At 41.1% G+C, this 26,600-nt stretch overlaps 1 protein-coding gene across 1 annotated transcript; it reads right to left on the minus strand.

Annotated features, from left to right (window-relative positions):
• Window positions 1-717: 717 nt before the first annotated feature.
• MYCT1 (myc target 1) lies at window positions 718-26,256 on the minus strand. The gene is made up of 2 exons (XM_010581891.1): window positions 26,129-26,256; window positions 718-3,522 (listed from the first exon to the last, which is right to left on the minus strand). Exons 1-2 carry the CDS (start codon window positions 26,178-26,180, stop codon window positions 2,990-2,992), a joined length of 585 nt encoding a protein of 194 aa, XP_010580193.1. The 5' UTR covers window positions 26,181-26,256; the 3' UTR covers window positions 718-2,989.
• Window positions 26,257-26,600: the final 344 nt, after the last annotated feature.

Here is a 26,600-nt window from a genome sequence, read left to right on the forward strand (position 1 = left end):
GTATTTTAAGTTGAAATAAAAGGCTAGGAAAGACCATTACAATGAGCAAGTATAATCTTTTGCACATCAAACACCCAATGATTCCTAAATCCCACAGTTCAATTTGGGGGTTGATACTGTGCAGTATGCTTTGGTCCTAATGCAATAAAATGTGCATGAGTCCATTTAAGCATGAACCTTATAGCGATTGCTCATCTGCTTAAAGGAAGCATTTGCTCAAACACTTGTGGATTGAAGTCTAAGTACTTGGAAACTAGTGGATTTAAAATCTGTAAGCACTGTTATTTGTGAGAGACATTCTCACTTGTAATCCTCAGAACGCGTTCTCATATGGCAAATTCCAACTCCGACTTCATGTAACATCTTCAGCTTTGGGGTGTCTCCCCACAGAAGCAGAGGAAGGACCAGGTCCTCATTCACACTTCCAACTGTATCAGCTTGCATAATTAAAGGTGATACCCTTCCCTTTAAAGGATCTTTTATGCAAGTCAACACATTTATCTTTAAGGAAAAACATGAGCTTGAGATTATAAGATCTAACTTTATTTCACATTCTGAAGCTTCCAGAGTGCTTGCAAACCATTCAATTCAGACATTGTTTAAACTAGTAGTTAGGTATCTGACAGCCATACTGGTTATGCACCAAACAATCTGTGTTTTTAATCTCCCTAATCCAGGGGGCATAAAAAAATGTTTTGATATCCAGTACAGATTTCAGGAGGAAAAAAATACAGTAAATTTAAGCTTCCTTTTCTACATTGTTTACTAAATATAGTGTAATACAAGTAATAATATGCTGTGGAAAGTTCTACTGTAATGTAAATGTGCATTACAATCCAGGAGTAAAAATTTACTCATCTAAAATGATTTCACTCTCAAGGAACAAGCAGTTTTGGCCAGCTGGGTACACACTGTAGGCCAGGTTGTCTCTTCAAACAGTCCATGAAACTCAATAAGCAAAGGGAGCAAGCTTGAATTCTGCTTTTCGTAGGCAAGTTAGAATAGGCAGCATCACCTGTTCTAAAGATAGGACACTGTGAACACGTGCATGCAATGAAGTTCATCAGACTCAATAAGACTCTAAATGAAAAAAAATATTATTAATGAATGAAATAACACAACTTTCTTTCTCCAGAAGACTATTGTTTTAAGTCCATAGCCTGCAACCAGCCAAATGCAGTTTTGCAGTCTTATCAGCAAGTCCTTGATGTACTAGAACCCATAGTGTCTGCAGTGAAATGCTTTGTAAACTCTTTTAATTGTTGTTCTTCTAGCAATGACATATATCTCTCCAGAAGGGAAACTGCTGCACACTAAAAATAAAACAATAAAAGCCAGTCAGTAAATATATGCAAAATAATTTGCCTTTACAATACGGAATACTTGTGGTTTACAGTAACGCTTGTAAGCTCAATGTTGCCAGTAATATTTGCAAGTGGGGTGATACTGGGCTGGAAGATTGCAGTTCAGAGACCAATGCCAGTGCTTCCTGAGGGATGCTGAGCTTGGCGAAGGGATGCATGCTGCCAGTCTCCAAAAGCCTGGAAAGTAAGATGTTAAGCATTTTGCCCATTCTCAGAAGCTGCTGAATCTTTGTCCCTCCCAGAAGACAAATGAGGACTTGTTCTCTCTACAGGAGCACAGGACCAGCTCCCTCAGGGTCAGGAATCCTGTGGCTGGTAGTTGCCCAGCCCTTTTAGGATAAAAAGGCTTATGTGTGAGGACTAGGACTGTTCCTCTACTTGTGGAAATTCTTTATCCTTTATTTGAACATGAAATATTTAACAGGAAACTGATACAATAAGACTTAAACCGGGCCCCATTTGCCTGTGCTGTTTCCAAATCCCGGACTTCTCACATCAGTGCAATTAGTCTCTACCAAGCCAGGGGTTAGCTTGACATGATACATGTATGAGTCAAGAATATGTGTTAACCTCAACTAAATATTCCATCTTTATCTTCGTATTCCAACTAATTGTACAATCCCGGTATTCAGCCATAGATGTCTAAAATCTTGCTTTAGTGGAAGACAAGATTTCAGTGAATAATTTGCCAGGAAGAATTAAATGTTGGTACAATTTGAGAAAAACAATTTGAAATAAGGAAATGAGTAATCCCATAGCAAAACAGGAAACTTAATTAAATATAGTTGTCATTCATGCTGCTTATCTTGATAACCAGAACTAGAAAAATGAAACATGAGGAGTTCTGCTCCATACAGCCTTACTAGGTATTAAAATGTGACTACCTGTTCTGCTGGCTGCAGACAGAAAATTCTTTATAATTGTTACCGTGCATTTAATGTGTTGTTTGAAACTTCTCTTTGCGTGAAGCCTCGTATACTTCAACATTTTTCCCACAGTGGGGAATTTTATACAAGCAGCCCTAACATGGAGTCTTTTAAGATCCTCCACAATCAGCAGAACAGGATGCCTATGACCACAGCCAGGACTGTGACATTAAATCCACTACAGGGTCTGCATCTAAGGTTCCTCAGACAGAAGGGTTTCTGTGGTTATAGGAAGAAGGTGGGTAATGGAAGGTGTTCTCTGAAAATTTAACATCCTTGGGAAAATACGTAAAACCAGAACTTTTTTTTTTTAAAGAGACAGAATAGTGAAATTTGCAGAAATGTGTATATCAGTAATCCCTAACGTGATCTGTTTCTTCAAGAAATGATCTGGGTTTTGTGTGGCAGCATTTTCTTTCCTCTGAAGATTCAATGGTTACAATTAAAGATACAACACTATAAATATGCAAGCATACGGCAGAGCAGTAAATTAGAGCCAGCAGTGCAAAGACAAGTGATCCCTTGGACGGTGGGATATTGTGCTCTAAGAAATCGCCGCTACCTGCCTCTTGGCAATGTATGTCCCCTCAGCAATGGCAGCCAGAGACTTCTCAGAGATCTTCATCCCGCACGGAAAATTGCTGAGATGACTGAGGTTCCTCCTGAAATGCACGTGTGTGTTTGCAGCAGGGACCTAGCTCAGGAGTCTGGGAAAGCTTTTATGATGGTTTCGTAGGCGGGCGGGGGGGTTTGTGTGGAATGGCAGATGCGGAGGCTGTTGTTAGACCAGTGGAATTCGGGTCGACTTAAGCTGTTGGTGGTGCTTCCCACAAGGGTTGTGGTGGTGTTCGTGGGAGTGAGGGTGATGAGCTGACTGTTCGTCTCCACGGGGAGGGGAGGACACTGCAGGAAAGGGTGGAAGGTGGACGCGCGGAAGCTTGACTTCCTGGGGAAAGAGTTGGCTTGTTCTAAGGAGGCTTGCCGCTGGAAGGTGAGGCTGGCGAGGCTGAGGTTGCTCCGACGTTCGCAGCTGCTGTTGCGGTAAAATCCAGTCCTGCCAGTAGTGTGGCCATGGGAGGAGGGCCTGGACCGACGGCTGAAGGCTGAGGAGCTCCCCTGGGAAATGTGGGCACTAGCTCTGCGACGGGACAAGCAAGTGAACAAGGCCCAAATGATCCCTCCAATCACCAGTCCAACCACCATGGACACTGTGAAGGCTATTGTTATCTGCTCTGAAATACAGCAAAAACACACAGCAAAGTTATTTCATTAACTCTGAAGGATTTTCCCGCCAGAAAATGAATTCAAGATGGCAGCCTCCTAAAAAAGATGAACAAACCCTAAGATCTTTGGATGCAGTACATCAACTTTACAGCACAAACACAGTGGTTCAGGTTGCTCTCACTATATGGTGTTTTTTCTTTAATTTGCATAATTCAACAACATCCAGAAAGTAGCTTGTATTTAATATCAGTTTCTGTATCAATGCGAGGGAAAAGTCTTTAGTGTCCCAGAATCAGCCACCCACCAGCCCCAAGGTGTGTTATAAAACTGCCAAGCATTTGCTGCTGTGGGCAATATGAGGTGTGGATTTATGCAGACTTGTTGTTCTGTTTATAGACTTTTATGTTCTGTGGGTACGTGTTTGCAAACTCACCTATTACAACAGTGATGTAGCTTCTTCCGTGTTCTTAAAGGAGTAAGCCTTGTATTTATTACAACATAAGAACATGTCTCAGCCTTTTACTGCTGAGTAACAGATACTTTAAAACCTCATAGTAGTTAATGTAAATTACTATATCCTAAATTATTATGGACAGAGATAAGCATTAGTGATACTAAGCCTCTTGAATATTTCCCATCCCCAATGCCCAATTTAAAGATGCATTAATCTGCCATTAAGAAATGTAAATTTCTAGTTCTTTTCTAAATGCTTTCAAGAATTAAGAGATATGGGAAAAAAAAAAAAGGAGCATGGCTAGGATTGTTTTCTCCCCCACATGGTTTCACAGTGTGGAAGAATAAGTTTTTCCTTGTATATTTCTAAGAATAGGACAGTTACTTCAGAAAACTTCCCTTACTGTTGCAGCCAAGCACCAGCTTTATTGCTGTTCTAAAAAGTTTGGAGATACATTTGTAATCCTGGATAAGGCCTGAAATGAATGCAAAACCTTTATAGATCCCCTCAAAATTCAAGACGGAATTGGATCTCAAACAAGAAGGAACACTGTGTTGACTACTGGTGAAGCAAAAAGGGAATAAGTGAAAAAGAGCCATGGGACAGCTTGAAACGTGTTTATTCTGTCTGTGCTGTGTTATCATGTTTCTGAAGCATTTCTGCTAAAAAGGAAATTGTATTAATTAGCGAAAGGTGAGTAACTTCTATAGCGTACAGAAGCGCAGGCCAGCTAACGCTGTGCGTAGCTGATCACCGTAGCAGAAGGTAGTAACTCCAGGACAGGGATGCAGATGTTAGAGCCCAAAAAGGGCAAGATGAGACTAGGTTCAAAATTTTCTTGCAAGGTAACAGCTTTTAAAGAGTTTCCCCTGAATTTATGGTGCTGCACAAACAGTCGTTCCCAGAACTCAAAATAATGACACTGAGTCCGAGCTGGGGGAATTAGCCAAAGCAGGTGCTGGAGAGGCAAAGAGAGCAAGTGGCCCAAGAGACGGCTACGGAGAGCAGCCGGCACACAGCGGGGGCAGTGGATGCCTGCCAGGCACGGCACCCCAGTACGCGCCAGCAGATACCTTTGCTCAAAGTCAGGCCTCAGTGCCTAGCAAGGCTTAAACTTAGGGCAGGTCACTGCAGGAGGGGGAAAGCAAACATTCGCTTTCCTTCCAGCAGGGGAGAGTTAAATGATTATTGGTATAATTGCACTTTAAGAATTAGTTATTGTTACCTTCCTTACCTACCTTCTTACTTTTCTACCTTCAGTGAAAAATTGTTAGCTATGTGATTCATACTTGCAGTTGGGGAAAATTAGCTCCCTGAGCACCAGAAAGTTTAGCATAAAGTTTTTACAGGGTGGGGACCACAAGCAGCGTTACATTTGAAGCCAGCCCTTGCTGCTGCCCATCAAACCCTGTCAGAGGGACAGCATATTCACCCCACGTGTCTTTGCAGGTGTGGTTCTAGACAGGACCAGCATTATCATCAACGACTGATGTCACCGTGAATCTCCTACCCAAGTTTATTCACCTTACATTTTTCAGGATAGACTTGAAGTTCCCTGAGGCCCAGAAAATCTACGCTCTAATTAAGCCACTGATATTTTGGATGGCTACACGATCCCACTGTTGCTCGCCTGTAACCTTGGCTTTCAGATAGGCTTCTAACCATTACCTTTTTCAAATGGGATAATAAGGCAAAGACTGGAGAGGATAAAGCATGGGAAGTTGTTGCAGAGCACTGCTCCCTTTTGGGAATGCTTTGCTGTCCTTTTGTTCAGAGCTGGACTAGGCTTGACCCTAAAATATAATTTTTCTTTAAGTCCTCATTTTTACAACTAAGAAACTCTTGACTGGGCACGCTAAGTCAAAGGGTGATTGTCTGGTCTGCTTTTTGTAAGAACCCACAGGCAGCATCCTGTGCTGCAACTCCTGGCTGCAGATAGGAGCTCTGCCACCATAAGCAGCCTTCTGACAAACTCATCATGATTCTGCCCTTTATAAAACATCTTCAGAGACACAGCAGGCCTCATTGTGCCCCTTTTGGTCAGGAAGAGCCTATTATGCCATTTTAATGGATTTAATACATTCTGTTACTGCAGGTTCCTACTCATACTCCTCAAGGTGGGAAGGGAGAGCCAGGACTTAGCCACCTCCAGTTGAGTAAATCCCAGGGAGTGTCCTAAAGATGAGCACCCCTGCTGCTGTCCCTGCGTGGCTATGGGAAAGTGGAGCAAGAACTAATCCTTTCTGAGGCTGATTTTGCTCACACCTTGGCTGGAATGCTAGTTACCTTATTATATTTTGAGACTGCCAAGGGAACCCCCAGGCACAGGGCTCTGCGCTGCCACCTGATATCCCTGCTCCTGTTTGGGCTCTCAGCTCCAGCAGGGAGGAGGGGAAGGGCATCTCTGTGGGGCTCGAGCGTAAGGAGAAGCACAGCAAGCTGCACAAGTATACCTGGCTCTGGGGTCGCCATGCACCATGGTGAGGATTTGTCCCTGCATCCCTCTAGCCATAATTTTCACCACCTGCACGATCAAACCAGCATTTCACACTGTTAAAAGCAGATGAGGGAATTGACAAAAGTATCGAGTGCAGCTCTTCAGTCCTTCCCACGTGCTGTTCCCCTGTGCTGGAGGTACAGCACAAACAATTATCCCTTCATAATGTCTTCATTTTCTTTCATTTCTTTGATTCTTTTATTTTGCTACTCCTATAAATGAACACAAAAATAGAGGGTCAAAGTATTCCCTGGGGAAACTCAGCTGGGTTTACACTGACTATTGCAGTTGCCATATAGTACCCCAAATGCTCCCATTTCCATTTGGACCTACATTTAATCCTTTTAGTTCTTATTATAGAAATATCACTAGAGCCATTGGTTACAGGCACTTTATTCTTTCTATTCCCAGACTCTCACTGACTTCAGTGGGAACTGTGGGTCACACTAATAAGCCCAACTTGCTTTTTGTTCACTCCCTGCAGAGGATGAATTTCACTGAAACGTAATTCAGTTCTAGAAAATTACGCTGAAGAATTGTAAATCTATGCCCATTGATTTCCTTTTTAGAACGTCCAGCGATCACAGCCCTGAGGTACATTGGAGAAAACACTACCAAACAGAGAAAAAGATCAAAGGCAGACTGGGACCTGCTGCACCTGGGATTTTGAGGGGAACGGCTGGCTTTCACAGAGTTGTTTTTCTCTTCCTTAATCTGGGCAGTGCCAGGGCAGAACTAGCCTTTCAGGAGGGTCAGAGCAATACTGACACAAAGTGTCTCCCAAGGAGCCATTATAGTACCTTATGGTTTTCTAAGCTGCGCATGTCATGGTCTCCTGAGAGCTGTGCATATCTCCATTATCATGGAGATAAAGTAAGGATGCTGCCAATAACAATAACTCCCCAGGTGCTGGTCCCCTAAGTATGTTTTGGTCTGCATGTTTCTCAGGCTGCTCACACTGCCTGCTTTATTTAATTGTGCCATAACCCAAAAGATTTGGTATCCCACCTCAGTCAGTTTTCTCCACTCTCACCTCTAACACCAGCTGAGGTGAAGGGCAAAGGTTTTTTTCAACAATGCATGACAGACTTTGAGGTACAAAGCCAGAAATAAAAGGATAAGGAGACAAAGAAACTGAATATCTTAGCTACTTTACCTTTATTATCCATAGTACTTCCAATGTGTCCATGCAAAAAAAGGTTGGAGGTTCAGAACCCACAGTAACACCCCTGACTTCTGGATGTTACCCCCAGATCTGAACACCAAGCCAGCATGTGTCTGTCAGCCCAACATCTATCCAGATTAGGCAATTCCTTCTGAAGCCTCTCTATTCTCTCCTCTCTGACTGCTGCATGCAATGTTAAGCAAATGTAGTGCTACAGGTTTGTGCAGGGGATTATTTCCTCTGCTATGAAAAACTTTTTCTTGGCTGTTCCAGCTTTCTTTAAGGCTTTCATAACTTTCCAGGAACTGTATATATGAAGTGTTAGTGTATATCCTATCAAGTTGATACCCTCTAGCAAGTTCTTAACACTCTATAGAATCCACACAGAAGAAATTTGGACATGTTCTTAGTAAAGATGACAGACAGGCTGATAAGGTGCTTTTCCTAGTTATGGCCCTGAAACAAGTTCTTCCCATCCAGCCTGGACATCAGTAGCAAGGCCAACCAAAGGGGGCTTATACCAATCTGTAAGTCTTCTGAGAAGTGGACTACGTTCTCTCCCTCCTCACCTTGGGGTATACCTCACAAAAAATTAGCAACACAGTCCCTACCTAGACTTGTCAGTCCCTGGATCAGCCAAAATCTTTATAAAATAGATTTGCTTTTTGTGATGGAGGATCCTGCCTCTATCATGGAGTTTAGCAGGATCCTTGCAGACATACTCAGGTCAATCTCTTGTTTCTGTGAGGGTTTCATTTTACTTTCATGTGTATAGACCACATCAGATAGCAAGACATCCCTTTGGATTCAAAACATGTTTGCATTGAGGATTCATTTTTCCCAAGGAACGTCCCTCTTACCCTCAGCTCTGCCTGGGTTGGGCTGGAACAACATTTTACTGCCTGAACTTAGGAAATACTTGGGACTTGCATCTTTCCTATAGCCTTTTGATAAATTCCCCAAGGTGTAAAGTTAAGGTGGGCATGAGATCTTCCTTGCCTCATGCTCACAAATATATACATTTGTAAACTTTTCACCTGGCCAAGTATATGAAGGGGTAGTAGTACCTTTCAAATCATGTAAGTAGCAGCTTCAATGAGAGCATCTCAGAGCAAGAACCGGGGCGGGGGAAGATGGGATAAAGTAGCAAATGCAAAGGAGAGAGAAGTGGAAAAGCATCTCTTAGTCAGGCTGTGCACACAACTTGAATTTGAACTTCATCTTTGCCAATAACAGCTAATAAAGCTAAAAAAGAGCCAGCTTTCCGAGCATTTGTTCTGCTCATGCTATTGCTAAGCTCAAGGAGGCAGAAAACACCCATAGGGTGAGATGATACCTACACATTTGATTTGATTTAGTGGGTGACTTTCAAATATTACAATCTTTATGTTTTGGAGCTGTTAATTTTTTGTTATTGCTTTATTAAAAGGAAAATAATTAAGTAGTTTTATCTTAAAGTTATCAGAAGTGGTAAGGTAGCTTGTCAGTCAAGAATGGCATTGTTCAGCATTCAAACTCAGCTTGCTTTGGAGATGTTTTACTCATATTAAATTAGAGCAAGATTCTGTTCATTTACTTAAGCAACTGAGTAATTTTGCCAGTTTTCTTTTCTTCCACCTGCCCAAAACTAGCATGAGGCATCACGTACCTGACATGCAACCTTTATTCCATGTGGGCTCCAGCCAGCTTGTGTGCATAACATACAAGCTCACTGATTTCAGCTGTATTAGCAAAAAGAAGTATCAGAACATATCACCACGTTGTATAGTGGAAAAGACCTATTTTTATAATTTCAATCAAAATTCTAGAATTCTAAATTTATTTCCATTTTAATTCTTTCCTTCTCACATTTTTGTGAGCTCTCTTTCCTTTAAGTGATGTCATATGCCAGTGACTCAAAACTTGTCTAAGTTAGTAGAGCATCCCTCCCCCTACATGCACACACACTTGTGCGCACACACATTGCCTTGACCCAAAGCTGAAAAGCCTTGACAACTGGTAGAGGCTTTGATCTCAGACATGGAAAGATCCAGCTCAGCCTCTGCCTCCCCCTATACTTTTTCCCAAAATGAAAGCTCAGTGACAAAAGCTGGTATAAAACCCGTACAAACCAGTATGGGAATTGATAACTGAACATTGCACGTCTTAGTGTAGAGCACCAGCTAGTGTATTAAAGTATGAATTGCATTTTACAAATGACAAATCTAGTAACCGGACTAGTAAGAATGGTTCAGACACTGTTTTATGGGAGTCTCGGTGTCTCAGGTTTCAAGTGAGGTTCAGGTAAGTCATCAGCAGATATTCATAACACAGCCTCATTTTTACGAAACCAGACAGGAGCAGCCAGGGTCCATCACAGTTTGAACACACTCATAGCATCTTCCTACAGCTATAGCAAATGTATGTCTCTAAGCTGGACAGGCTGCAGCTACTCTTCCTCACACATCCCAGACAGCAAGCTTGGAAAGGAAGCATACCCTGGGCTCAGAGAGCCACCACTTTTTCCCACCGCAGAAGGTTTGAAGTGATTTGAGCTACTTGAAATTTTATGCCGGTTCTACTGACTCCAAGAAAACTTTGTTTAAAGCTGGGGCTGGTATCAGTAGCCAAATCCTGTACTGTTGTTGTCGTGCTGAGTTCAAAAAAGCAATTCGTCTGTATCTGACAAGTGTTGAGAGTACTATCTTCCCCATTTTTGTCACTAATTGTATTAGCAAAACAGCCTCTCATTAATCATTTGTAGGCTGTCCATGATTCAGTTGGGTGGGCGAATCCATTGCTGTGTAACATCAACCAGCTGTGATCTTAGTCATGGCAAAAGTTTAAGAAAGGTCACACAAGACTCTTGTGGAAAGAGTGACAGTGACAGGCTACAACAGCACAAGGTGGTTCAGGTAGTTGTGACGTCCAGAAAACAAACAGAGGAGGATGGTGGCATCTGGAGAACAGAATCTGTGGGAAAAAAAAAGGTGAAGGAGAAGCAGACTGTGCAGGACGTGAGAACTAATAAACAAAATAAGTAAGACAGGCTGCCAGAAATGTCAGTGCTCTGCATTCAGATACAGCTTGCTAGAGGGATGTTTTATTCGGCTTGTGCTAGTGCGAGATTCTTTTCTGCAGCAACAAAGAGTAATTCTCCCACTTCACTTAATAACTAAACAGTTGTTTTTATGTCCAGTACAGATAAAAAAAAAGACTGGATTTAAAATAGAGCAAAGGAAATAAAAAAAATATATTTCTATCTGTGAGGACAGGTAAGAACTACAATAGATAATCCATGTAGGTGGTGCATCTACCCCCATTGAAGATTTTAAAAACCAGTATCAGTCAAGAGTTGTTGTAATATAGTTAATACTGTCTTGAAAAAAGGAGGTACAGATGACAGCTCAAGGTCCATACTGACGTTATTTTGTGCAGTTTCTAATACTTTCTTCGATCAGGTAATCAAATAGGCTCTGGAAGCGTCTGAAAAATTGTTAGGTAAACGGCAAGGAAAAAAAATGCAGTCTGTGCCCTTGGATTAATTCTCAGTTTGAAACGCAGAGGGGACGGCTCTTTATTAGAGGGTTAACTTCACCAACGAGCAACCTGCTAGGAACAAGATTGCCCTCTGCTGGAAATTTGTGCTGGAAATCTGAACAATACATAAACCACCTTAATTCTAATAAAATAGGGTGTCAGAAAAAACCAACAAGAAACATTCCAACGAAACATTACAGAGACGTTACTAGTACCTCAAAGCTCAGAAAAACTCTATTACATTGCCATAAACACTTAGGACTAGCATTTTGCAGAGGCTTTGAAAGTAGACTGAGGCACAGCAAAAGTGTTCAGAAGGTTGGTGAAGTAAAGCTTGTACAGTTTTGTGCAAATATCTGTGCTGATGGAGAAGCATGAGGCTAAGTCTGTTTTTAAAGTCATATTTCTTGCCATCGGCAGCAAAGTCCAGAATGACCTCCATGCACCAGAGTACATTTGCTTCGTTTCCTAATACCATAATTCATTGTGATAAAAAGCCAGACGAATAGAATATGCCATCTTGATATCCCACAAGCCAACTCAGAGTTAATGGTGTTCCCTTGATATTACTGGCAGTTGATTTTTACTGGAATGATAAATAAAGAGTAATTGTAATAAACGGAAACATCTAAGATAGAGATGTCAGCATGTTTAATTTAATGCCTTTGGCATAACTATATAAAACAAAGCAAAGATTCCTTTATGCAGACAGAGATAGAAACTTTGTTACCGCATGGTTTCATTATGATTCCTAATGCATTACAAAGACAGTAATATAATTTTTATCTTTTCCGTGTGTGCAGCAAATAATCCTCTGGCAAGGCAGTCTTACCAACCTCTCAAAACCAGAGTATAAGGCCTAAGCTATAGCCGCTGCATGAACCTAAATCAAACAGAAAATCACAATTTGCCACAGTGCAATAGGGCATTATAGTTACTACTTAATTGATGAGACTATTTCGCCTGAGAATATAATAATTTCTTATATGAACAGAGCATTAGTGACTGGAGTGAAATCTTAAAATTAAGTAGGATTTCCTAAAATTCTTGAAATTAAGGAAGAAATACCAGAGCACGTATGCTACATTTATGAAAACAGAGGATATTCAGGGTTAGAACAAAGCACAAGGTTTTCAGGTTGCTGGGAAGACTGTAGGGTAAGGAATACGTTGAAATCATCCTCAGTCCCACCACAGCAATGCTGTTGTCTGTGGTCTGGGAAGAGCCTACCTGACCCAGACACAGCCTCAGGTGGAGCTTGTCCTTACTGTGAGAACCCACAAAAGGCCACGAAGTATTCGTACTGAAAGTCCAAGTTTTATCAGAATATGAAGTAGAACATTTTAAAAGAGAAAAAACTTAGAGTGACGAGGCACACCCAGTACCTTGAGACACTAGGTATACTAGAAATAAAGACTGCATTTCAGCCCGCCCAGTACATCCTATAAACAGAGGTTCTCAATGCAGTGCTTTTCAGAAGTGCTGCAACCTCTGCACATTTGCCTCTGGGTCTCAAGTGTCTCTCTGCCACCTGAGAGGCAGGACCTTGTTTCTGCTCCTGGCCCTCAGCTGCGCAGTCTCTCTCCCTCTCCCCCTGCAACCTGCTCAGCTGCTTCCCAGGAGAGGAGCCATCTCCTCTTCCCAGTTCCATCCCTCTTACCTCCATTTTACATGTACATCATGTATTAGCATAGACAAAAGGAATGAAACAGATACATACAACATAGTGTCTCGGCAGAAGCTGAAGGAAATCTACTGGGGCCCCAAACTGTAAAGTTTCTCAGAAACACTCTCACTCAGAAATATATTGCCTTTGAAATACTGCCACAGGGTATTCTGCTGACAGGTCTAACTTGTGTATTGCTTGTTCAAAAATAGCCATCAATGAAAGTAGTGTTTAGTGTTCTATTTATCGTCTCATTATTTTTTGAGATTGCTAAAACTAGGGTCTTCTTCAGGTGAAAATTAAGAAAGTTGTAAGAAAGTGGAAGAATGGGAGGAAGAGGAGCTGTTTGTGAACTTCACTGAATACTGATCTAAAGTACCCAATAAACAAGTATTCAAGGAGCAGGAAGAGGGATCTGTATTTAAATCAGATTTTCCTACATTTTCACTGCGGTAAGACCTGAGCTACATCCAGTAACGCAAAAAATCTGCTACATTTATCTTCCTCAGGGAACAGGTGTAACAGCGAACATTTTGAGAATACAGAAGGATGTCCATATGTGGTAGTACTGTACTCTTCAATTAGTTAACTGCAGTTCAGAAATTTGAGCTTTCTTTCTCCTAGTACTTCCTGTGTGACCATCAATCAGTTTCAGAGATTTCTCTTGTATGAAATACCTCTGTGAGTATCCATTTCAGTGTGGGCTAGGAGACTTAATTACATTGTGCTCACAAGAATCTGTGCAAACACAAGCTAATGAATACTGGTGTCATTTCTAAGTGAGACTGTCGTGGTTTAACCCCAGCCAGCAACTAAGCACCACGCAGCCGCTCACTCACTCCCCCCCACCCAGTGGGATGGGAGAGGAAATCGGGAAAAGAAGCAAAACTCATGGGTTGAGATAAGAACGGTTTAATAGAACAGAAAAGAAGAAACTAATAATGATAATGATAACACTAATAAAATGACAACAGCAATAATAAAAGGATTGGAATGTACAAATGATGCGCAGGGCAATTGCTCACCACCCGCCGATCGACACCCAGTTAGTCCCCGAGCGGCGATTCCCCGCCCCGACTCCCCAGTTTATACACTAGGTGTGGCGTCCCATGGTATGGAATACACTGTTGGCCAGTTTGGGTCAGCTGCCCTGGCTGCGTCCTGTGCCGACTTCTTGTGCCCCTCCAGCTTTCTCGCTGGCTGGGCATGAGAAGCTGAAAAATCCTTGACTTAGTCTAAACACTACTGAGCAACAACTGAAAACATCAGTGTTATCAACATTCTTCACATACTGAACTCAAAACATAGCACCCTACCAGCTACTAGGAAGACAATTAGCTCTATCCCAGCTGAAACCAGGACAGGGGGACACGATTACTGATCTGGAGTATTAGCCAACTCTTGATGACCCAGGACAGATGATCCAGGCTGGAGATTCAGTGTGAAGTGTGACACTGGTGCTTGTCCCACACGAGCCAGCGGTGCCTGGGAGGCTGTGTCTGCTCCAGGCTGGTCCAGGTCCTACTTGCCTGGAGACTCCTGTGCTTCTCAATCAATAGAGCCATCAATGGTCTCCGTCTTCATTTATACTCTGTGTAACTTATGCACCTTCCACAGAAGCTATGTGTCTGCTTGATTGGCTCATCCTTCCGTTACCCTGGATAACTGAGAGATGGCATCAATATAACATAATTTTTTAAAGCAAAGGGTTTAAAATTAAAAGATGTCAGTTTAATGGTCAAATATGCCATAAGTCTGTGTTAAGATGTTGGATTGTGAATTCAAATGTCTGAAACAGGGAATTAATTTTCTTCTGCGAATAAGGTGCCAGAGAAGCAAAGCAGAGGCTTCTGCTGAGAAGCAGAAACAGCCCTGGCTGTTTGCTTCCGCAAGCAAGTGTGAGAGCCCAAAAAAGTTTTTGCATTGCATTGAACTGACTATTTTTTTCTCCCCTAATTATTTTGCTGAAAATTTCCTAGACATTATTTCATAACAATGTTGTATAAATTTCTATTGTTGATGGAGTTTTGGTTGAGGTTATTTAACGGATAAATCTTAAGTTACTATTGTCCCATTTTCAGTACAGGAAAACGCAACTCACGTAAGTCTCTTTTCCGTCTCCTCAGGTAGAAGGGGAATAAATTATGTTAGGAGAACAACTTAGGATTGCTTGGTGCAAATTTAACTACTATACAGCAGGCTTCAAAATCTGAACAAGTACCTTTTATTAAGTTTGTATAGGAAGTGAAGCTTCTACCTTGAAAAGCAGGGAAAAATGAACTTGTCTGTACTAACTGTTATTGATAGTTTTTTCTGATTTTGTTTTTCTTCCCAGACAAAAGGATAAGGTTATGAAATGAAGATAATCTTACAAAGGCAAAAGGGTCAGTCTTGAGTCTTGATTTTACTTTGTGCTCTTCTTTTGTGATTGTGGACATCTCATTCCATCTCCGTGCTTCAGATTAATCTTTTGTATAAGGGAGATGGCACCACTCACAGCCACTCATTTGCGTCACAAAGATCTTTGACTCCTGGTTAAATGAATTACAATGGTAAAATGGGATATTATGGATCAATACAGAGCATTTTCCTTCAACAGGTTCTACAAGAAGAACTGAGGCAGAATGATTACACCTATCATGTGCTGAGACTAAGTCATGAGTATGAATCTTGCCAGGCTCTAGCAGCTGCGTATGCAGCTACAGGGAGTTTGTCCTGGGGAGAAAGCACAGCACTAAGCTCCTTTTTTTTTACGTGACACATACACATGCTTACATATGCATTGGTGTGGTGCTTGGAAGAAGAAATATACTTCATTTCGTAGAGATGAGATTCCTGTATTTGGTGGAAAAATAAAGAATGATGCTTCTGGCAGCTCATGTGACAACGGGCAGCACCACATCCTCAGTGAATACAGTAGGTGTAATTGCCAAAAAGTGTATGCGCTGTGTGTTTGATTAATATTTAAATAATACTCTGAAGAAACTTTGCTTCTTTCTTCTACTACCTCAGATCTGTGCCCTTCCTGCTAAAGATGGTTAAGAATTTGATAAATTAGTGGTTGTATGGGGGGGTGGGGAAAGCAGGAAAGAAGCAGTAATTAGGATGCAACAAAACACAGCCTGAGGATGACAGACTCACTTTAAAAGAATAATTTATATACAAGGAAGAAATCGTGCTCTGAATAGATAGCGTGCAAGAATAAGACTGGTCTCTCCTCTTCATGACTTAGTTGTTGCTTTCATCCAGCTACAGTAACACGCTTTTCTTTTGGCTTGCCAGAATAAGGGCAAGGAAAAAAATAGGTCCCTCATTAATATCTACTTTTATCTCTCTGACAGGTCTGCACATAAGATGTTGGAATGGATTTACATATTATCTTCCTAAATGTAAGCTCTGACTATTGATATAATCCCCTTTGCTTCAGTATTGGAAGTGATAACTTTCACGTGCTTGTCAAATCTTTTACTTAACTGATAGCAAAATAAGCATAATCATATTAAATTTGGAATAGTTTGATCATTCTGCCCCTTGAGAAGACAGTATACGATTTATCTGATAAATTTTTAAGTAGGGTTTATACAAAACAATAGTAGTCTAGTAGCTGATACAAAATGGTACCTCCAAAAGCTAGCTGGAAAATAAAATACAGTGTAAGGCTAAGACACAGTTCTGTGTCCTGGAGAAATCAGTGTGGGCAGAGTACGTTTAGGTTTGACATATGACCTTGACTCCTGTCCTTGATGGAGCACAGAGGAAGTGGTGGCTTCCTGCAATAGTTTGGCACCAGCATAAGCAGCATTAGGAGGTGCAGTGCAGCATCTCTTGCCTGGCTGCTTCAGGCTCCCTGTAGCACTCCTGGAAGAGAATGAAGCACACAGACACAGCCGCTCCAGCAAACAGTGCTGCCACATGCGTAAGACATCCAACCGAAAAGCTGCATACAAACCAGCCCTTCTCAAACACAGCTGAGGGGGAACAGAAACATGGTGACTGCTGAAGCTGAGAGGGGGAAGATGAGCAATGCCTTCCTTTTTAATTACCTCACAAGTCATAGATTGATTTCTCATTTGGTGTAAGAATAGTTCTGGAGGACTTCAGAGGAGGAGCCAGGGACCCTGAGTGTTAGAGAGGAATGAGATTCAGGGCTGTCATGTTGCCACTGAAGGGCTGATGTTCAAACACAGTTGCTGCCATTGCTAATGCCTCACCATCACATGCTATCTTTTATCTTCCATCAGTTAAAACCACATCCTTGTTGCCATTTCTCTCTGTATTAGCACTATTTATATGGAAGCTGCGTCCTGTTTGAGTCACTGGCCCAGGCTGCTCTGCTGCTGCCTTGTGACACATCCTAAGTCAGCTCACACGGTGGTCGGGGAGCTGGAAACGGGAAGATCTTCTGGTGACCTTGACCTGGTACATAGGACATAACCCTTCTCCTTGCAGAGATCTTAACAGGTTCAGGCAGAGGAAAGATCGTATGTGTAGGTCTCCCTTGCCCCAGCAGTCCTCTAGCTACCATGATCGTTATCAAAATTGTGTGGAATACTTAAATCAGCTTCTGACCACCTGAGCACTTGAGAAGTGATTTAGTTATGTGACATTTTTTACATCTCTATCACAGGATTTTCATGTGGACCAGTATCTCATCTGAAGGGGGAAAAAAAAAGATTGCCATGGGGAAATCTCTGTTGCTCCGGAAGCCGTGCAGCAAAAGTTACTTTGATGCTGCTGGGCCTGGGAGGATGCACAACCCTCTCCAAGAGGTGAAAAAGAAGTCTGTCTCAGGTAGTATATAGGTGAAACTGAGTTTTACTGATGTTGCCGATTTTGGGTTTTTTGTCTGTGTGCTATGTTCTCAGAGTCTGACTGAATTCCCAGTGTGTGGCATTTGTAACAGACAAAACCAAAACTGGTCCCTGTCCTAAAAACTCTGCTGAGCTGTGTAGGATTTTCACAGTCCTGATTTCTGTGAATTCACCGTGCAGATACATTGCAATTATTCTTCAGCAATATGAAAAAAGTTACTCATTCAAACGAAATCTTTGGTTATCTGGAAATATGGCTTCACTATTAAATTTGTGGCATCACGTAACATTTCACTGAGGAGCAGGAGGGAGAACTTGTAGGTACACTAGATTTAAGACTGGTAATAAGAAGGGAAATATTTCACGGATGTAACATTACCATAAAGATCTCCTTGTCTTTCATAGTGTTGTTGAAATATATCATATTTTATATCTGTGTTGTACACGTGCTCCTCAGATAAATGTACTTGAAAAAACTGAGTGTGTTTACAAGAAACATTTGCAAAACCAGAACCAGCTTTCTGTCTGGTTCTGAATCACATTTTACCTCATCCTCTTTCTCTTGACAATATTCCTACAAAGCAGCACAAGGAAGTTTTCTCCATTTTTCAAATAGGGACCTCCTCCAAAACCTGGAGGAACCATCTGTCTTATCTTCCAGCAACCCAACTAAAAATCTGCCTCCCAGTATGCTTATTCCCACAAACATCTTTTGGGGGATCCAACCTGCTCTAAGTTCAAGTTGACCATAGGAAAATAAAATAATTCTAGTTTGTGAATTTGGGAAGACTCAATGTATTTTACTCCATGTTAGGAACCTTACATGGGAGGAGGCTTTATGTCACCATTGCCTTTACTCAACACAGCTACACAGCCACTAAAAACCAGGTATGCTTGCAGGTGCATTATTTAATAGAATTGGGGAAATCTGCAGCCCCAAGGATGTGGACTTTACATACCAGACTGACACAAAGAGGTATAAGCATATTCTGCTTCTTTCTGCAGTATACCTTGTATTATGAACTCACACCATTCACACAAGTAGAAATTTCTAGTGCAGACAACATTTTGCACATATTTTAGAGGAATAATGTTCTAATTAATCCATCTGATCAATATCTTCTGGGCTAAGAAACAGAGAAAAAGTCTCCAAGGCTCTATTTTTCCACCAGTTTTCCTAGCCATTTCGTGCAGCGAATTCTGAGAGCTTTCTGACTAAACTAAGAAATGCATCCCTCTTTCCTATTTATTATTTTATGCATTAGACTACCTTTATATTGGCTTGTCCAAATTCATTTGCCGCTGACATACTAAAACCAATTAATGAAAGCATTTGCATTATATGGTCTTCAAAACAAGCTCTTTTTCCACCATCCGTAGATATACTTGGCTGTGAAATGGGAATGAAAGACAAGGTCTTAAGGGCATGGAAAGTTAGCTTTGGACATGTACAAGTTTTGCTTTTTTTAAAGGCTCCAGCTTGAATAAATAAAGTAAAGGATAAGTATAGTAAAGAATAAGTAAAGGAGAAAATATTAGTCAGAAGATGGAAGGTTAGGCAAGCAATAAAGAACTAGCAGAGCTCTAGAAAATCTATAATAACAAACATGGAAGTATGAGCCATGTATTTGGTTGGAAAAGATAGGTGAAGAGCTGGAAGGAGGGTTTGTTCACATACAATTGGCTCTCATATTAACTCCATCAGGACGGGGACAGAAGTCTGCTCAGTGATTTGAGTCCTTTAACACCACACACCATGAGGTAAAGCCCTGAATTGCAAGTCTTGAGTGATGGATCAGTATGCCTAATGAGCCAGAAGCCAGACTCTGAAATTCAAATGTTAAGCAAACAGACTTGTTAAGGTAGTGCATGATGAAGCACTCTGGGAAGTCTGAGCAGGAAAGTTGTCAATGTAGACATAGTCAGTGTATGCCAGATGGGGGAGATGCAGATTCAGTGTGAAGACTGCATTTTATATACATATATATATATATATATGGCCACCTGTGACATGGGAGAGGTATTAATACAGCCTCCTGGCCAAAGAACTCAGATATATTTTTTCAGATATGTTTGACTTCACCAAATCAATATGGATCATCCCTTCCTCTGATAACACTTGCTGGGACCATTCTGCTCCTTTCCCTCTCTCTCACCATGTATTGATGAATTTGGCTTGCTTTTAATTTTTTTTCTTATTGGGTAATTTTGTCTATTGTTTATATATTATTTTAACTAAATGCAAAAATGCAATGAGGTTAAAGAAATTCAAAACTGACAAAAAGTCAGTTATCATTGGAATACATTTTTCATTTATTGTCCCCAGTAGTAGTACGAATGGAGAACTGCTTACTTAGTCATCGAAAATACAGTGTGGAATTTTGGGTCATGGCAATACTCATACTTGCGCACTAAAAGGCTCTATCCTCATTTCCAGTCTCTGTTTTCTGAAGGAGGACAATGTCCTACTTCTTTGGATAAGCACTGGAAGGAATTATTCCCTAAAATACTAGAGGAGGAGTGCATCATGAAGTTGGAAGAAAGAATTTTGCCTCTCCCTCTCTCTCTTCTCCCATTGGGGCTGCTTCCAACAACAAGAGCCTGTAAAGTCTGAAGCTGTTTGTCTCCAGCAGAGTGATTTCAAAAGAAAGAAGCTCACTTATTCACATCCCCCTTCCAAACTTTTGCAGGCACCAGTGTTCTAACCCAAAGACTCTGCAGAAAGAGTGAAGGCATTTATTCCTTGTGCTATGAGCTCCTTATGATGTGTGATACACTGCCAAGTATTGCACTTTTAAAATCACTGGGGTTTTCCAAAACACAGAGACGTGACAAAAAAGAGACCAACTTCAAGAAAAAATTCCAGTTGATGCAGCGTCTTCAATCACCTTGCTCTATTTTGGCTAGCTGTCACAAATTAAAATACCAGGAAGAATATGCACACTAGGGTGAAATTTTTAAAAAAGGAGAGAAGGGAATGGAAGAGAAGAAGAAAAATAGCAATTCAGGAAATACATCCTTGAGGTTGATACTACACCTGAACCCAAGGCTCTACTTTTGTCATGTTTTCCTCCTACTTTGTTCCACTTCAACCCTGAAGGTTTTCTCTGCCAAGAAGGAAATCTCCAGTGGTGTAAAGCATCTGTAAGTGGCTCTGTGTCATGCCTTCTCTTCCTCCTATCTGCCAGCAAAGGAATCGCATCTTCAGCTTAATGAAGTCCTCTGCCCTATCAGCAATGCCCAGTCTACCAGGATAAAGGCCCTCTGGGGTATTCGGGTTTATGCTGGTCTTTTCCAGCCATCAAAGTAGGAAGAGCAGTAGCCTGGTAGAAGCTACCACTGCCACATCTGCTGTCAAGTGCTCCACAGCTGGCTCCAAATTGGAGCTGTCATGTCCACATCTCCAGCACGACAGCCGAGGCAGCTCCCAGAGTCTTTATTTGCTGCTGCTAAAGCTAGACTGGAAGGGTCCAAAGGGTGTGAAGAGGAGCAAAGGGAATGAGGAGAGACCACCCAGTGGGTATGCTGGAAATGCATTGACACAGTCATCAGAGTGGAAGCCAGCAGGCTGAACCTGGCCACCACACAGGTAGCCGAACGCTTCTTTTCTCACTTGCAAAGGACTGCACTGGATTTGCTGCTCTTGCTTCTACTCTGCCATGGCTACCACCCATGAAGGATCCCAGAAGAGAAATCAGGTCCCATGGCTGTCTAGGTTGGACTTTCCTCTGTTTGACAGCTGTGTTACTGGTCATGTCAGTGCTGCCCTTCACAAGCAGTATTTCAGTTCATAAAAAGCATGACGCAAAGTCCTTAACCACCTTTATTACTACACTACTAACATGACGTCACAACACAGTGTCAGACGTCAGAATATGTTCATCCCTAAGGGCCATCTTTTCCAGCAGAGTATATAGTCTGACTTCTTTCAAGCAAACAGACACATTTTAATGAGGAGATCAGTGGGTTGCGGGAGAAACAAGGCAAAATTTGACATTATATTTAAAACCATGAGTGCATTTGTAGCTTATGAAGTCAAGTGATAACATTTAAAGTATTAGTGCCAGGCAGTTTGCAATATTAAAATGCTGGAAGCCAGCAGATATACGGCATTGTTTCCACACACTGGACAAAAACCACCCTGGATTCTGATTCAAGAAAAGAAAAATTGTCCTTAATGTTTTCAAGGTATTAAATTGTAATGTTGCATTTTTAAATAGATAGTTGAGAAAAACTAGACTGAAGGATAGTCTAGGGATCTGAGTTTATGTTGATTAATATCTGCTTACAGTTTTTCTCTCTGCTGCTGTCATATTGATCAAATGTACTATTTAAATTAAATTTCCTGATTTGAAAGTATATTACTATCTGCACTGGAGAAATAGGATTGTCTCAAAGCCATTTATTGTATTTAATTGTGTGCGACTGAAAATGCTTTTAGGAATTACAAGAAATGCACTCCTCGTTAAAATGGAAACATCTTTGCTTCCACTGTTAACTTACAAATCAAAATTAACTCAATAAAAACTATATTAAAACATAAAAAATGAGATTAGTAGTTGACGGATGGGTACCAAACCCTGAATTTCTCACTCAGCTATTGCCAAACCTCCTTTTGAAACTACCAATAAAAAAATAAATAAATCCAGATTCTCTGTCTACAGTCCTATGTGATACCAACGGTGCTGAAGTTCAGCAGAGGCTGCCTTTAAGTGCTTCTCTTCCTGCCTCTGCCAAAGTACTGTACTATGGAATCCTACTGCAAAGTAGGGTGACCGGAGGTAACACAGCTTCATAGAAGCTGGCACCTGAAAGAGATTAGCTCCTGCATCCTTGGAGTAGGTCAGACAACTTGTCTGAAACAGGCATGTACGTCTACAAAGACCGCACGATGTCTGTAGTAGTGAACACCTCTAGCAAAGTGAGAATTGGAATCCCAATTTTGTGCTTGTGACACATTACACAGAGGATATTTACTGACAGGGCCAGGAGCTCTATCATGAAACTCATGATCTAAAACCAGAAGAGGAGGTTAATATTGCATTTTTTTTTTCCAGCAGAATTGATTTTAGGCCAGCAAAACTATTGGTTTGCTGCTTCTGTTTGCTGCCTAATTTAGCATTTCAAAAATACTGCAGAATGATGATGGTGAAGACTGAATTCAAAAGAAGAATTCCTGCAAGATCTGCAGCTAAGCATGTTATCGACTCTCCAGGATGTCACTGACTCTACACTGAGCTTGCAAAAAAGTGTGCTATTTTTTTTTTTTAATATTATTATTTGTTAAGGTCTTTGCATTAATATAGAGAGAGGATTTAGACTACTTAGACAATCCATGGAGCATGGCTTATATCAAGGTGCATATATCTTGGTTTTATCTACACAGCTTTATTCATATCCACTTCCACTAGCCTGGAGCAGTTGTAAAAAGATTTATATGTGCTCACACATAAATAAGTGGAGGACAGTTTAGTTTGTTCATTGTTTTAAAATTCTTAGAGTCACTTCTAAGATGCTATTGTGTGAAGTTACAATTGGAAACTGGACAGCTTTAGAAAACAGGATGCCTGTATATTTTCCAGACTAAGGAACCAGCTGTTAGACAATAGATGGCTTATAAAAATGTGAGAGATTAAATATCATTATGAATAGTTGCTTTAACAATTTTTACAGCATTTCTTTTTTTCTCAAAAAAGTTAGTTCCTCTCAGACCTTTGCACACATTTTGAACTTTACACTTTGGCTGAGTCCATGGGAGCTGCTGAGGAGTCACACAGGCATGGAAGAGGATCTGCATCTTGGTAACGTATTCATGCTCACAGCACTACGTGGTGGGTGGCTTAGAAAAACAGTGAAAGGAGCCTGTAAGCCATATCCTGAAAAATCACAGTTTCAAGTACTGTATTCTCATTTAATAAAGAACTCCATGTTATTTATATCTATCATGTGCAGTTTTATTTTCACCTCAGGTCATGTATCTCCAAGGATGTCAGAAAATACACTTCTATCATTTTAAGTGAAGTTTCCTCACAGTGAGCTTGTGTCAGCCACTGTCTTCCGACACAGACTATATACCGTCCCTCCCTAGTCTACCACTGTCCTGGTTTCAGCTGGGATGTAGTTAACTGTCTTCCTAGTAGCTGGTACGGTGCTATGTTTTGAGTTCAGTATGTGAAGAATGTTGATAACACTGATGTTTTCAGTTGTTGCTCAGTAGTGTTTAGACTAGAGTCAAGGATTTTTCAGCTTCTCATGCCCAGCCAGGGCACCTGAGCCAAACTGGCCAACAGTGTATTCCATACCATGGGACGTCCCATCTAGTTTAGGAACTGGGCGGAGTGGGGGCGGGGAATCGCCGCTGGGGGACTGGCTGGGTGTCGGTCGGCGGGTGGTGAGCAATTGCCCTGTGCATCATTTGTACATTCCAATCCTTTTATTACTACTGTTGTCATTTTATTAGTGTTATCATTATCATTATTAGTTTCTTCTTTTCTGTTCTATTAAACCGTTCTTATCTCAACCCAGGAGTTTTACTTCTTTTCCCGATTTTCTCCCCCATCCCACTGGATGGGGGGGGAGTGAGTGAGCGGCTGCGTGGTGCTTAGTTGCTGGCTGGGGTTAAACCACGACAACCACATATGATACACCTACAGGAAAGGAAGAGGAAATGCTATTAACTTTTCTAAAATCTGCCAGAAAAATAAGAACGACCACGCAAGCTCCTCACAAACCCCCGAGCTGTGAGGCCCATCTGCTGTCAGAGCGTAAGCAAATGGGAGGTGATCGGGGCTGGGGACAGCAGCGGGCCCTGGCAAGCCAGGGGGGCAATGCTGGTGGAAGGAGATGCTGGCCCTGTCAGCGGTGAGGGAGCTCACACATGCCCTGCTCTGTGGTGTCAAAAGCAGCTCTTGACACCGAAGGACAGGGGCTTGGTGCACCTGGAGAGGTACCTTAAATGGAACCACAGGGTAACAGCAGTACCAGCAGGGCCAGCCACGTGCAATAGGCTGTGGAATTTAAGCGTTCGCTTCTTAGGTGCTTTTTTTGACTCTTCATGAAGATGGAGAACACCTTTCCCACAGTCTGAGCAGTGTGGTTAATGAATCCTTAGAGTTTCATATGACTTTGCTGTTTCTTGTGGATGTTTCCATGACAGTAAGGCAATAATTTACCTCAGAATGAAAGCAAATCTGCAGTAACAAGGGGCAGCACCTTTTACACAAGGATTTTTAAAGTACATGTTGATGAAAGCACTTTCATTTTTGTTCTGAAAGAGCCATTTTAGAATTACATGTAGTTCCACTCTACAAAAATGATAGTTATTCTTCAGAGTCCAGCAGACAACCTCCAGACAACAAGAGACTATGAAACAGTAATAACAGTATTTTTTCCTCAGTTAATCTATAAGTATTTCTCAAAGACATTCAGTAACATTATCCTACTCTTTAGCCCAAGACACAAAAATAAAAAGTGAGTTGCTCATGGTGCCCCAGTAGGAAAATATATGTGTCACTGCAGGAAACATGTGGATGGCATTCAACAGATTCTTGTTTCTTATGTTAAGGAAATGGAGGAACTTCTTTAAATCTTCTCATATAGTTATTTTCCACTCTTTTCTCAAGGCACTTCTATGCAACAAAAGTCCTATTTTGCTAATGCATATTATTTTTTAGTTTAAGTTAGTGCACAGATTCTTGGAGGGGTCATTGCTCAATAGCGATAACATAAAAAAATAGACAAAACCAGATCATATGATTCCCTCTAATGCTAAATGCTAATACATGTTAATGTTAAACATAGCAAACAATAGAGCTTTTTGGATGGAAAGGTTCTCCACAGTGGTTCACAGAACACTTTAGGCTCAAGTCACTGAATCTAATTACCTTGAAGGAATTTCAGTATAACATATACTTCCACCTCACACTCTATACATTTCAGTTAATGAACCATTCCCAGGTTTGGGTGAAAGAAAACAGTCTTAATGGATAATAATCAAAACACACATTGAGGAAAAAGCAAGGAAAATCTGACCATGAGGCACCACAACAAATTACAAATAATTTTTCATTCTGGAGGAGTAAGAGTTTATTCCAAAGGTTGCAACACGTTTAGTTTTTGCTATCTCTTTTTTCTTCAGAAGATGAAACAGATCATGTCTGCTGTGTAGGTACATCCATTAAACAGTTGAGAATGTCTACCTGATCTAAAACATACTGAAGTCAATAGACACCTTTTCAACCGACTTCAGTAATGAATTTTGTCAAACAATCAATTCTGCCCTGGCAGATCCTGCTGTCTTGATTAGTTTAAAAACATGATAAAACTTTGTCAAGGAAAGATTTGGAAAACAATCTTTTGCACTGCAAAAAATACAAAATCTATTAATTACTTTTGCTTCCAACATGAGGCTTGAAAGTATCTAGACGTATTTTTTAAGGCAATCACCAGCAAATCTCAGCAGCTACTTTAACAATACTCTAGAAAAAGAAACGAAATCCTTACCCCAAAACTTTGGTGGCCATGTGATTGGAGAGTAAGTACTGTTTCTATCCATAACATCCAAATAACAAATATAGAATGGTATGTCCACAGAGGAGCAATGGGTTTCTGAACGTTTGAGATTTAGCAGTAGAAGCAATGCTTTTGTGCTGCCAGGGAACTGTGTTGTTTGCCTGAAAGGAAATGGATGTATCGCGTTTCCTGCTTGTGGACTCGAATTAGCAAGTGCTTGCCTTATCTTGGAACACCACATGGTTCCCCAGACGAGGAAATAGTTTCCTTCTCGTCATTTCCTCAGCCAGAGCAAATTGACTCAGAACAATACCAAATCTCCTCCTTCGCTGAAACTTTTTGAACCCCAAAATGTCCAGAGATAGAGAGATGAAAATTCTTTTCTCTTTCCTTTAATGATTTTCTATGTTGAAGACTGTCCTTAAACATTCAAAAGCACTTGTATTTGGTAGGAATTTTCAGC

The sequence above is a fragment of the Haliaeetus leucocephalus genome, unplaced genomic scaffold, assembly GCF_000737465.1.
Source record: "Haliaeetus leucocephalus isolate CR32 unplaced genomic scaffold, Haliaeetus_leucocephalus-4.0 Scaffold819, whole genome shotgun sequence".
Lineage (NCBI taxonomy): Eukaryota > Metazoa > Chordata > Aves > Accipitriformes > Accipitridae > Haliaeetus > Haliaeetus leucocephalus.

Coding starts and splice junctions, on each gene's coding strand:
- MYCT1 (XM_010581891.1), bottom strand. CDS start 26,180: ATGGATAGAAACAGTACTTACTCTCCAATCACATGGCCACCAAAGTTT. Junction 3,523..26,128: donor ATGGCCACCAAAGTTTTGGG/GTAAGGATTTCG, acceptor GCTGTATTTCAG/AGCAGATAACAATAGCCTTC.